Raw genomic sequence first — 14,285 nt, 5'->3', positions numbered from 1 at the left:
TGGTGGTGAGCCGGTGGAAGGCTGAGGCCAACAGAAGGGAACAGGCCAAGCAAGTGCAGAGTTCCTGAGGCAGGAACAGCTTCCAGAGATGGGGCTGTCGGGAGCAAGAGTGAGTGTAGTGGGCACGAGAGAGAAGCAGGCAGGGGCTGGAGAAAAGGCGTGGAGTTCCTATTTAAAGTGCGAGGGAAGCCACTGGGGACTTAACACAGGGTGACAAGATCTGGTTTCTGCTGGCTGCTGTGTGGAGAACAGACTTTTTTGAGGGGAAGGGGCATGAGTAGAAAGAGGCCACAGCATCCATCCAAATGCGAGATGCTAGTGGTGTGGACTGGGGTGAATAGGGTAGAGACAGTTGAGAGTGAGCAGGTCCAGGACCTGCTGATGGATGGATGTGCTGAGGGGGTGAGAAAAACAGGACCCAAGGATGACCCTGACTCCTAGGTTGGGGACTTGAGCAACTGTGTGGATGTGGCACAATTTACCAAGGTGGGAAGACAGAGGAGGAATGTTTAGGGGTAAAATCAAGCTTTTCTTATACTGAGCTTCAGGTGCCCATCAGACAGCCACCGGGAGACATCAGGTGGGCAGGTGGACGTGCGTCTGGGGCTCCAAAGGGAAGGTGAAGCCACAAACTTGGGAGACATCAGTGAGGATGGTATTTAAAGCCACGGGCTAGGTAAGATCTCCTGGGGCTTGAGTGCTGACAATCAATAGAAGACAGTGCTCTGGGTCACCGCTACATTTAGAGTTAGAGATGCAAGCAAGGGAAAGGCAGATAGAAAGGCAGGACTGTCAGGAATGCTGAGTTTGAAAACTACAGAATGCCACCACCAGGCTGGATTTGGCAAAACTAGGATTTCAGTGGAGTGATAGGGATGAAAATTTGGGGAGGGAGAACAAGGCGGTGGCAGCAAACAGAGGAGTCGAATGAGAAGGGGAGGAGGTAAATGGGGTGGTAGTTGCAGGAGAATATGGAGACAGGGGCTTCTGTTGTTTCCCGGTGGGAGGCACCAGAGCTGCTTGCTGATGGGAGGGGCCTGCAGATGCAGGACACTGGGTGGGGGCACCCTGCACTGGACCAGGAGGGAAAGCAGGGCACACTGGCCGCAATGCCCTGAGAGCCTGTGCTTTCCCCACGCTTCAGCAAACAGTTACCTGCTGGGGTGGGGTGGGGTCTGAGGAGAGGACAGGTCCAAGTGCCTTTAGAAAGGTGGTGGAGTGCTGGGCCCTATGTGACAGCTGTGGTCCTCATTCCAAGTGGGACTGACCATTCCAGCCGCCTGAGTCTCCAGGTGACATCAAGTGCTGCTGGCACCAGGGAATACAGCAGTGAAGCCCAGTTCCTTGCTTCAGGAAACCCTTGTCCCTGTGATTCTGGGCTTGCTCCCTCTCCAAACACACACAGTTGATTCTCATTAGTCACAGTAGTTAGATAGTTACATGAAGACTATGAAGTCCCCGAGAATGCAGAATTAGTGAATATCAAACCACTGCCCCTCGGGGGAATACAGCGTCAGGTTCCTGTGAGCCTCTGGTACACAACATCAACTCATCAATACATAACGCTGCTTTATGTGTGGGTCATTTAGAGACATTTTAGCTAATATATGTTATTGATTCAGTAACACTGAATTCACAGCCAACACTATAGCTCAGCCTGAATGAAGCTTATCTAAGGCACATCCTAGCCTTCCTGCGCTCAGGAACACTAAGTAGCACTTCAGCACGATGCTTGGGAGCCATTTTAAACAGCAAAATCACCAAAAAAAAGCAAGATAATGCAAAAAACCTGCCATTAAATAGACAAGTTTGAACTGAATCAAGAAGGCAAAGTACAGCCTTGTTTGACCACAGCCGGGAAATGGAGCGTCAGGAAACTCAGATTTTTCACTACTCTGTGCACATCTGCATATGACCACTACATGTAAAATTATTACATATTATGATATACCATTCTATCATTATATGCGCACACACACATATACACCCCAGGTGGCTTAAGGAGGGGCCTTCAGCCTCCAGCCCTGGCACCAAGAGTAGCACCTGAACGCCCCTCCCCCCAGGTTTGGAAAGCAGCACCTAGGGCCCCCTCCCCATCAGGTGTGGGCTCTGCACAGCTGCTCCCGCAGAGTAGCACAGCGCTATGGCACAGGGGCTAGGATGATGGATTCTGGAGTCACACTGCCTGAGCTCAAAGACACCTCTATCACTTTCTTGCTGGGTGACCTGGGCAAGTTTCCAAACCTCTCTGTGTTCATAAATCTTGTTTGGTAAATCCCTATGGGACATCTAATTGAAGCGCAAAGAGTATTCTAATACCAAGACCTAGGCCTGGCACAGGGCTGTCACATGAAGTGCTCATAAACATTTGGTGAGTGACTGAGTGGGCCTAACTTGTCTGGTGTTTCAGAATTCTTACACATGAGGTTTCCTGAGACAGCCAAGTTATGTGCACCTTTGCTCTTCAGTTCCAGATTCCTCCCCACCCATGAGCCAATCAACAAGGGCATTACTTAACGCTTCTCCCCTAATCATGGTGTTTTTGAGGGGGGGCCAAGTGGGAGCGTACCACCCATCCCTTCTCACTGATGACAGCTAATTTTTCCCCTTTCCCAAATGAACACTACCCTGAAGACAACAGACCTAGAGTCACTCAACAGAAGGTACTGATGACCCCTTAAAAATGGCCAGAAATGGCTACAGGACACCTCCTACCTAAACATCATTTTCTGAGATCGAGTAAAGGTGTGAAACACACATCCGGCCTGGCATCCTATTTGCTTAGCCATTCGCCCACTGCCCAACACACATCTGCTGTGGTGTCTCAATCAGCTCTGGCCAGATGCGCTGGGCAGAGGCAGGAAGTGACTCGCCCAGAGTCCCCATCTCAGCAGAGGCAGGGTCAGGACTCAAACCCACGTCTCCAGGCTCCACGCTCAGTACCCTGCACAGCCTCCAGTGCAGGACAACGCCCACGAGATCCAGGCTGCAGCCTCAGAGCAAGAGTCGGGACACACATTTTGGAGGCAGATAAGGTAACCAACAGTTCAGACAGGAGAACAAAACATAAAACACAGAATGAACCAGCCAGTCCCTGACAAAAGAGAAACAGGGGTTTCAAAACGTACGCCCAGGGTGTGTGCTAATTTATTAGGGCTGACTTTCCATTTCAGCTTCCTGGCAAAGAAGCTGTCACTTGAACTGCTGAAGGGACAGCAGTGACCCCAGATGTCACATGGCTGAGGGCGGGGCCAGGGAAATCAATACAGCAAAAGTGAAAAGACACGTAAAATGCTTCTTAGTTTCCCTTCACTCAAAACCACTGTCCTTAATCCCATCAAATTCCATAAAAGGCATAAAATATATTTAGAAACTTGGAGATAAAACAATCCAAAAAGTGAGCAAAGGCTCTAATTAGAAACCATCTCTGTTGCTCCTGTTGGCCTGAAAGGCTGCCCTTGGTCACCTCCCATTTTCTGTTTAGATCCCCTCTGACCTCAGGATGAAAATGCAGCTTTTGGCCAGTCCATCCCCGTCCTTCCCGCTCAGCCAGGATTCCACATACCCTCTACTCTGGTTCAGCCCAGCCTGGATTTTCTAGTCTCCAATTGTTTTTCCAAAAGCTCTTTTCACACATCAAGTTTCCCTTCTTATGGCCCAGCCCCCTGGTTAAGTCCCATATCTCCCTCTGCACATGCCGGGGGCTTCCCAACACACACCTGTGTACTGGGAGCTGCTAGGCAGGAGCACGTATTCTGAGGTGCAGTCTGCACTCTCAGCTGAAGGACATGGAGACCAGGCGCCCTGCAATGTGAGTTAGCCCCAGAGCGAAAGCCATTTCCTTCAACGAGTCTGGGATCAGGTCCATGTACCAGCAAATCTCGAGGCCCCATCTCTATCATGTCACTTCACAGCCTTCTTCTGTAATCGACGTCACACAGGTCTGAACAAAACCTAAACTTTTTCTGTTCTTTACTAAATAAACATGCCCTTCACAGAAACCAGCCCAAAACTTATCACTGTCCAAATACAAGCACAGGCACCAGGGGCAGAAGGCTACATTTTCCCCTTTTGGCGGGAACGTGAATGAACTCTGCTTTGCAGTGCCCTTGAGCGTCCAGGAGACTGTCGTCTCTCTCCCGTAGGCTCCGAGTCCTGCCGCCAGGGGGGCTGTGAGCAGTCAGGATGGGTTCTCACTTGCTTCTATCCAGCGAGGGCTTGGGAGGGAAACTGAGTTGAAACAGCCCCCCTTCCCCTTGGGTCGTTTGGAGGGTTTTCTGAGGTCCTGGTCACAGAGTGGGCCAGGGTCCAGAGAGCCGCTGTGGCAAACATCGTCATCGCCCCATGATGAAGCTGGGCTCGTCATCCTCCTCCTCTGCTCCTGACGCCTCCTCAGAGCTACTGGACGGCTGCTCCTGGGACTGACTGGATCCTGTAATCACATGACATTCAGATCAGAGACACACAAATTCACTCAGAGAATCCAGGGGCACTTTAAAAAAGGAGGAGAGGAAAAACTAGGAACTAGCTGTTCCTGGACAGGACACCGAGGAGCCAGAGGTCCTCACGTCCGTCAGTTCCCAACGCCACTCCCTGGGTATAAAGGGTTGGTCACAAAACTGACCTACCACTGCTGCTGGGTAGATCTCATCCTTATAAAAAGGTCCAGTTGCACACACAAGAATCCCATAAATCGGGCCTCACTGCTTTTTATATGGCCCCTATCAACACCACTGTCTGTCACCTCGGCAGGGTGACGTCCCCAGCCAGCCCTTTAACATTTAACGCTACGCTGACAACACTCCTGCTGACGCCTCAAGCTCTCACCACAGTCTGCAAAAGGATTTTCAAAAACTATGTAGCAGAGGGCTCTGCCCACCACAAATATGCCAGCTTGCCAGCTCTTCCCACAGACCCAGAAATCCTCTCTCTCGACACTCCACGTGCAGCTCTGAATTCCAGTGTTTTCCCTGGCCTGACTGCCAGTACCCACAGTGCAGCTGAGCTGGCCAAAAGCAAAGCATGCAGACAACTTGTTCCCAGCTCCTCCTCCTCTTCCCTGCTTCTAGAGAGCAGGGCAGTGGGCGAGAACTGGAATGGGGCAGAGGCAGAGCCCAGAGAAGCAGCACCGGTCCTCCAGCTCATGGTCCACTCTTGCGGCCACTAGCAAGCACAGTGCGCTCACCTGGGCCCACCAATGGGCCTCCTCCCTGCAGACGTGCAGGAACTCACTCCAGCACCCCCAGAGCCCACAGGTAGCCAGAGCTTCGCTACCGCTGTCATCACAAAGTCGGACAAAGATCTTCAACACGGGAGGCCTTGGGGTGCCCAAGGCACAGCACAATCTGAAATTCACCCTCACACCCTAGGATGGGACACTAGAGACCACTCATGGCCATGGGCTGAAACCACTGCTAAGATTGAATTTAATTAATTTAGGGTATTCCTCCTCCTCCAAAAAGAACAAGAAGTTTCAAAAGTACAAATGGTGAGCATGTTTTAATAGCTACTATTCGTTGAAGACCTACTCTGTGCCAGGCAGTGGGTAAGCCTTAACATACACTTTGTGTTTAATTCTAACAATAGCCTGTGAGGTAATCCACTCTACAGGTGAGGAATAAAGCTCGGAGAGGTTAAATAATTTGTTACTCAAGGTCTCATAATCAGTAAAACAAGGACCCAGGATTCAAATCTGGACTATCTGACTCTCTAGGCCTCTGCCTACCTTGCCTGCAAAAATGCCTAAGGAAACTGAGGCAAAACAAAAACAAGATGGAGGCAGGAGTGAGATGAGCATACTGAATGGACAGACACACGATGGAATATGATTCAGCCTTGAAAAGAAAGGACATTCTGACATATGCTACAACAGGGAAGCACCCCTGACAGTGTGCTAAGTGCAACAGGCCAGCCACAGAAAGACAAATACTCTATGATGCCTCTTATATGAGGTACTTAGAGCAGTACAATTCATTGAGACAGAGTAGAATGGAGGTTGTCAGGGGCTGGGGGAGGGGGGGATGGGGAGTAGAGTTTAATAGGTACAGTTTCCATTTTATAAGATGAAAAGAGTTATCAGGATGGATGATGGTGATGGCTGCACAACAATGTCAACGTATTTAACACCACTGAACTGTTACACTTAAAAACACTTAAGAGGGTAAATTTTATGTTATCTGTATTTTACCACAAAAAAAAAAAAAAAAAAAAAAAAAAAGCATGCTATGGAGAGATTGAGTGAAAAACTGGAGATGGGTCAAAAACCTAGTTCTGAGCTCCCTGGACTCCTGTGGCAGTGTTCCCCCAGCTCTCTCATGTCATGACATGTATGGAAAAGGACATTCTATGGCACATGGGCAACTGGTCCAAGGCCTTGGGCACTCAGTCTCCACCCTGAAGGCCGAGGGAATCAAGGCTCTGCCGCTTGTAGCCCATTCCCCATATACCAGCTTGGGAGCTCTGCTCTAGAACTTGGTCTCCAAGGCTGAAACTGCTCATTACTTCTGTTTTGGTCGGTAACTTAGTCATACTCTGTCTGCCTCAAGCCTCTCTAAGAACCACCAGCCGCACTCACATAGGTCTGAACGCAGCAGGACGAGAGCATACGATTTGATCTTTAATTCTGATCTTAAAGAAACAGTAGAACACTGATTAACCTGGATGTTTGTGGCAAGGTGTGTTTTAGATGCCTGAGGTGCTGATTAACAGAGAAGGGCTCAAAGCATTCCTTGTGACTGAGAAGGCCCTGGAAATGTAGAACCTCACTTAGGGCCGGCCCCGTGGCTTAGCGGTTAAGTGCGCGTGCTCCGCTGCTGGCGGCCCGGGTTCGGATCCTGGGTGCGCACCGACGCACCGCTTCTCCGGCCATGCTGAGGCCATGTCCCACATACAGCAACTAGAAGGATGTGCAGCTATGACATACAACTATCTACTGGGGCTTTGGGGGAAATAAATAAATAAATAAATAAAATTAGAACCTCACTTAATAGGAAACCCAGTTGATTCCTGTGGGTGGGAAGCATGTTGTTGGGGTCTAGCACGTTGTCGGGGCCTAGAAGTACCACTCTCGAAGAGGAGAAACCTAGGAATCTGGTGCACATTCAAGTCATTTGGTAATTCAACAAAATTATTTCACCCATTCATTCTTTCAACATAATAAATAAATAATAAAGTGCTTATTACTATTATGCTTAATGTTGAGGACACAGCAGTAAAAAGATGCTGTCACACAAATTAAAACAACAATGAGATACCACTACACACCTATTAGAATGACCAAAATCTGGAAGACTGACAAAATGAAATGCTGAGAAGGATGTGGAGCAAGAGGAACTCTCATTCATTGCTGCTGGGAATGCAAAATGGTGCAGCCACTTTGGAAGACGGTTTGGCGGTTTCTTACAAAGCTGAACATATTCTCATCATATGATCCAGCAATCATTCTCCTAGGTATATACTCAACACATTTGAAAGTTTATATCCACACAAAAACCGTCACATAAATGTTTCTAGCAGCTTTATTCATAATCACCAAAAACTGGACGCAACCAAGACATCCTTCAATAGGTGAAGGGATAATCAACTATGGTACATCCACATGATGACATACTATTCCACGATGAAGAGGAGTGAGATATAAAGCCACGCAAAGACATGGAGGAACTTTAAATGCATGTTGCTAAGTGAAAGAAGCCAGTCTGAAAGGCTACATATTGTATGATTCCAATTATACGCCATTCTGGGAAAGGGAAAACTACAGAGATGGTAAACAGAGCAGTGGTCGCCAGGGGGTTGGGGTGGGGAGAAGGCTGAATAGGTGAAGCACAGGGGACTTTTTTTTAAGGCAGTGAAACTATTCTGTATAATATTATAATGATGGATACATGATACTATGCATTTGTCAAAACTCATAGAACTTTACAACACAAAGAATAAATCTTAATGTATGCAAATTTTAAAAACCATTTAGGATGTTAAGAATCCCAGGATGGAATGCAAAAGGTGACACATGAATCTAACTGTATTACAAATGGATGAAACGACCTCTGTGAAGGGGGTGGGGAAAGGTGCCGACCTAAGTAATTTTGGAAATAGTGGAGTCTATAAAACTGATGGCAAAAGGAACTGTACATAGCACTGTACTCTAGCTGATAAAGTTGTTTCCCATAGGCAACAGCTTAACAATTCTGAATCCACTATCCATGTACCCTGGAACTGAACAATTAAATAAATGGATGGTGGATGGTGGGAGCCAGGTTACTCACTATTTTAGCGGCAGGTTACAAACAGTTGAGAAGGCTAGAATGATCCATTTGGCAGTAGATTAGAGTTGGAGACATCAGTATAAACTCATATTTAGCTTAACATAGACAGACACAGATGGTTACATACAGAAGTATCTGTAGATATGCGTATATACACTGGTTAGTACACACGTATATATTTTCTTGCTTTATCAGTTAAGAGGGCCTAAAAACAACACCCCAGTAGCAAAGAGCATACCCCAGTAGCAAAGAGCATACCTAGCTCCCAGATCTTGATTTCTCCAATAAATACCATTCTCCAGTAAAAGGAACCAGGCCTCCTCGGAGAAATGGCTGATTCTAGGTCTAGGGCAGGAAATATACAAGGTAAGTCCGGAACAATCTTGTAGTGCCAGAAAGTAAGGGAGAGCAAAAAAAAGGAAAAAACAAAACACAACGAAAATAAACCCAAAACCTCATAATGATGAGAGAATATGTAAAAGGGACACAGGTGCCACATGAAAGAGCTCCAAACGGCCAAAGCTGGAACAATTTAATGAACAAAAGAAAGCAGTACTGGATTAAAGCCTAGAGTATACAATAAATATCCACGAGTCCATACTGACACAAACAAATACACGGGGGAGGAGAGACAAATCTCCCCTGCAGAAGAATTTCAAATAATTCATGTAGCCACTTCGCTCTCACGGAAGGGTGCATAACTATACCCGACTCTCTAAGTGTGGGCTGCACAGAGTGAGGACAGAGTGGGAAGGGGGAAAAAGGAGTAACTTTACTGCAGAGAATCCTGACAAGCACAGCCTCAGCCAGGTGATCAAGGTCAACATCAATAGTAACAAATCATCCCATTAACAAAATGAGGAATAAAAATCACATGATCATCTCAATAGACACAGAGAAAGCATTTGACAAGATCCAACATCCATTTATGATAAAAACTGTCAATAAAATGGGTATAGAAGGAAAGTACCTCAACATAATAAAGGCCATATATGACAAACCCACAGCCAACATCATACTTAACGGTGAAAAACTAAATGCCATCCCTCTGAGAAGAGGAACAAGACAAGGGTGCCTACTCTCACCACTCCTATTCAACGTAGTACTGGAGGTTTTGGCCAGAGCAATTAGGCAAGAAAAAGAAATAAAAGGAATTCGAACTGGAAAGGAAGAAACGAAACTCTTGCTGTTTGCAGATGACATGATTCTATATATAGAAAACCCTAAAGAAACATTCAGAAAACTATTAGAAATAATCAACAACTACAGCAAAGTTGCAGGGTACAAAATCAGCTTACAAAAATCAGTTGCATTTCTATACACTAATAACGAACTAGCAGAAAGAGAATTCAAGAATACAATCCCCAGGCTGGCCTGGTGGCGTAGTGGTTAAGTTTGCGTGCCCCACTTCGGTGGCCCAGGGTTCACGGGTTCGGATCCTGGGCACGGACCTACATACCACTCATAAAGCCACGGTGTGGCAGTGTCCCACATACAAAATAGAGGAAGATTTGTGCAGACGTTAGCTCAGAGGCAATCTTCCTCAAGCAAAAAGAGGAAGACTGGCAACAGATATTAGCTCAGGGCCAATCTTCCTCACCAAAAAAAAAAAATCCTGTTCACAATCACAACAAAAAGAATAAAATATCTAGGAATAAATTTAACCAAAGAGGTAAAAGACCTATACACTGAAAACTATAAGACATTATTGAAAGAAATCAAAGAAAATATAAAGAAATGGAAAGATATTCCATGCTCATGGATTGGAAGAATAAACATAGTTCAAATGTTCATATTACCTAAAGCAATCTACAGATTCAATACAATCTCAATCAGAATCCCAATGTCGGGCCGGCCCCGTGGCTTAGCGGTTGAGTGCTCGCGCTCCGATGCTAGCGGCCTGGGTTCGTATCCCGGGCGCGCACCGATGCACTGCTTCTCCAGCCATGCTGAGGCCGCGTCCCACAAACAGCAACTAGAAGGATGTGCAACTATGACATACAACTATCTACTGGGGCTTTGGGGGAAAAATAAATAAATAAAATTAAAAAAAAAAAAAAGAATCCCAATGTCATTCTTCATGGAAACAGAACAAAGAATCCTAAAATTAATATGGAACAACAAAAGACCTCTTTTTGAATACCATGTCTACTCAGGCAAGGGAAACAAAAGAAAAAATTAACAAATGGGACTACATCAGACTAAACAGCTTTTGCAAGGCAAAGGAAACCATGAACAAAACAAAAAGACAACCCACCAACTGAGAGAAAATATTTGCAAATCATATATCTGACAAGGGGTTAATTTCCAAAATATATAAAGAACTCATAAAACTCAACAACAAAAAAACAACCTGACCAAAAAATGGTCAGAGGATATCAACAGACATTTCTCCAAAGAAGATATACAGACGGCCAACAGGCACAGAAAAAGATGTTCAACATCACTAATTATTAGGGAAATGCAAATCAAAACTACAATATCACCTTACACCTGTCAGAATGGCTGTAATTACTGAGACAAAAAATATCAAATGTTGGAGAGGATGTGGAGAAAAGGGAACCCTCATACACTGCTGGTGGGAATGCAAAACTGGTGCAGCCACTATGGAAAACAGTATGGAGATTTCGCAAAAAATTAAAAATAGAAATACCATACAATCCAGCTATCCCACTACTGGGTATTTATCTGAAGAACTGAAAACAACAATACTAAGAGATCTATGCACCCCTATGTTCATTGCAGTATTATTCGTAATAGCCAAGACGTGGAAGCAACCCAAGTGCCCTGCTGTGGTTGAAAGGATAAAGATGTGGTATATATATACAATGGAATACTACTCAGCCATAAAAAAAAAGACAAAATCGTCCCATTTGCAACGACATGGATGGACCTTGAGGGTATTACGTTAAGTGAAATAAGCCAGACAGAGAAGACAAATACTGTATGATTTCACTCATATGTGGAAGATCAACAAACACATGGACAATGAGAATAGATTAGTGGTTACCAGAGGGGAAGGGGGTGGGGGGGGGGGAGAAGTGGGTAAAGGGCCACATATGTATGGTGATGGATAAAAATTAAGACTACTGGTGGTGAGCACGATGCAGTCTATACAGAAATTGACAACAATGTACACCCCAAATGACACAATGTTATATACCTTTATGATTTCAATAAAATAATTGAAAAAAAATAGTAACAAGTCATTGTGACAGTATACAGCCTTGATATAATGTGGTAAGAACGGTACTCTCTCTCTTTGATCTTCCTCCCAAACAAATAACTCTAGTCTAATCATGAAAAAAACATCAGACAAATCCCAACTGAGGGACATTCTACAGAACACCTGACCCTCAAAATTCTCAAGGTCATCAAAAACAAGCAAAGTCTGAGAAAATGTCACAGCTAAGAGGAGCCTAAGGAGACATGATGATTAAATGTAATGTGATATCCTGGATGGGATTCTGGAACAAGAAAAAGACATTAGGTAAAAACTAAGGAAATCCGAATAAAGTATGGACTTTAGCTAATACATGTATCAATACTGGTTCATTAATTGTGACAAATGAACCATATTAACTTAAGATGTTAAGAGGGGAAACTGGGTACATGAGAATTCTCTGTACTATACTATCTTTGCAATTTTTCTGTAAACCTAAAAGGAAAAGCTTTTTTTATTAAAAAAAAAAAAAAAAAAAAGACACTGTCCTACCCTGATGGAACTGAGATTACAGCTGAAGAGATAAGCACGTGACGTGATTTAGCAGATTCTATAACCAAGTATGTGCAAAACCCTCTGAGAGCAAGGGGAGGGAAAGGCTACATGGGTTAGGTTGGGGTGGGGAGGGAGGGTAGGAAAGACTTTACAAAGAGAGAAAACACTGTAAGAGGAAGGTGCAGGAGGAGCAGAAGCTCTCCAGGCAGATGGGGAGTCAGGCAGCACGAAAAAGAAAAGAGCACAAGGTCTGAGCCTCCTCAGCAAGGCAGAAGAACGGAGGAGTAAGCTTGGCGAGAGCAGAGGGTGTGTGGAAGGGCGCCAGACCAAACTGGTGGAGAGATGAGAAAGGGCCAGACAGGGAGGGCCAAGAATGTAGGGGCTGCAGATTAGGTTTCCGGCAGGCAGAATCACCTCGTGGGTAAGCGCTGGGCCAGTGAAGACATACTATCTGGGATCAAATCCTGCCCACTCATTCCCTCTGCAGCTCTGCAGTGCTGTCACCACTTGCTGTCTAAAGTCCCTCATTTGTAAAATGGGGATAACACCACTGCTTACCTCACAGAGCTGCTGTGAGGACTGTGTGAGTTAATACCTGCAAAGCACTTACGACTGGGAGTACACAAATATTCAGTAAATGTTAGCTGCTGTTATTATATAAACAGAAGAATGAATGACAATCCAATCTACGTTTTAAAAAGAGCTTTGGAGGGGCCGGTCCGGTGGCACAGCGGTTAAGTACTCACGCTCCGCTGGCCCAGGGTTCACAGGTTCGGATCCAGGGCACGCACCAACACACCACTTGCCAAGCCATGCTGTGGCGGCGTCCCATATAGAGGAAGATGGGCATGGATGTTAGCCCAGGGCCAATCTTCCTCAGCAAAAAAGAGGAGGATTGGCATAGGTGTTAGCTCAGGGCTAGTCTTCCTCACACACACACAAAAAAAGCTTTAGAGGCTGTACAAAGGTGAGTGTCAGCGGAGGTGGGGTGGGAAGAGAGTGAAGGCTGCTACTGTGGTCCTGCCAGATCTGGATCTAGATTTCTGTAAGGTTTTTACTGAATCCTCAATGAGACCCTGACTTCCTCTGGTCACATTCTTATCCATGTAGAGGAATAATTTTTAAAAGCCAGTGCTGGCAAGGATATCGTAAAAGTGTACACTGTTGCCCAGTGTTGATGGCAGTAAAAACTGACACTACTCCTTTGGAAAGAAACTGGCAATACATTTCAAGACTCATGAAATCTTTTCACAGTCTGTGACCTAGTAATTCCCACTACTGGAAATTTATCTTAAGGAAATAATACAGAAATGGGGAAGGGAGCCAGGTACATAATATTCACTAAAGCCTCTTCTAAAGAAGACAAAAACTGAATTAATCTAACATCTAACAAAAGGGAAGGGGTTAGGTATATTGTAGCACACCAACTGTTGGATATTATCAGTCACTGAAAAAATTATGAAGGACTGGAAATGACTCCAATGTTAAAGAAGCAAAACGGAAAACTGTTCATACACTGATTACGACGACAGACAAATGCCATGTGCATATGGAAAGAGACTAAAAGAAAATGGATAGAAAGATTATCTGTTAGGATGATGATATTGGAGCTTTCTCATTACTCTTATACTACTGTTTACATATTTTAAAATCCAGGAATCTGAGATTTTACTAACAGATTACAGGAATATTAAGTAAAATGCCACGTAGTGAAACTGAAACTGATATTAACTTTTAGTTTTAACCAGATAAAGGAATAGACTAGTAAAAAATCCTTCCTTGTACTATGGAATTCCAAAGACATGGGAAAATATTTGTGATATAATGTTGTATGATAAAATTAAGATAGCTATAAATACAGTATTTATATAAATAGGTTTATATAATATATATTAAAATTGAAATAGAAATATTAAAATGTTAAAGTGATTATCTTTATAAGGATTATAGATAATTTTTAGTAAGGATTATAGATAATTTTATTTTTGACTTTATTCTTTTCTACATATTCCAAAAAATTTCTAAAATGATCATATATTTATTCTCAAAATATCATACCTTTATTTTCAAAAGACATAGAGCATATGGATAGTTTTCCAACACAGTATGTTTAAGAATTTTGGCAGTGAAACAAACAGTTCAATCCAAAACATATGTTAAGTGTCTTCCAAACACCAGATACCAGCTGAGATATGACTCTTTACTGGCGCGATTTTGTCCCCTTCCTGACTAGGGAACATTTGGCAATGTCTGGAGACATTTTTGATTGTCAGTGACTGCGGGGACTACTGGCATCTAGAGGG

The 14,285-nt window shown here is 44.5% G+C and overlaps 1 protein-coding gene across 1 annotated transcript in view; it reads right to left on the bottom strand.

Moving 5' to 3' along the window:
• Positions 1–3,129: 3,129 nt before the first annotated feature.
• The window catches only part of PRKRIP1 (PRKR interacting protein 1), a 28,563-nt gene continuing 17,407 nt past the window's right edge, over positions 3,130–14,285 (bottom strand). Inside the window, exon 6 of the mRNA XM_014796554.2 lies at positions 3,130–4,432. Coding sequence (XP_014652040.1) covers positions 4,335–4,432 — 98 coding nt within the window. The 3' untranslated portion in view covers positions 3,130–4,334. The remainder of the gene's footprint in view (positions 4,433–14,285) is intronic.

The sequence above is a fragment of the Ceratotherium simum genome, chromosome 26 (genome assembly GCF_057802395.1).
Source record: "Ceratotherium simum simum isolate JZ-2026a chromosome 26, ASM5780239v1, whole genome shotgun sequence".
In the NCBI taxonomy this organism is placed as follows: domain Eukaryota; kingdom Metazoa; phylum Chordata; class Mammalia; order Perissodactyla; family Rhinocerotidae; genus Ceratotherium; species Ceratotherium simum.
Note: the sequence above shows the minus strand (reverse complement) of the source record. Positions and strands in the feature narration are given on the sequence as shown.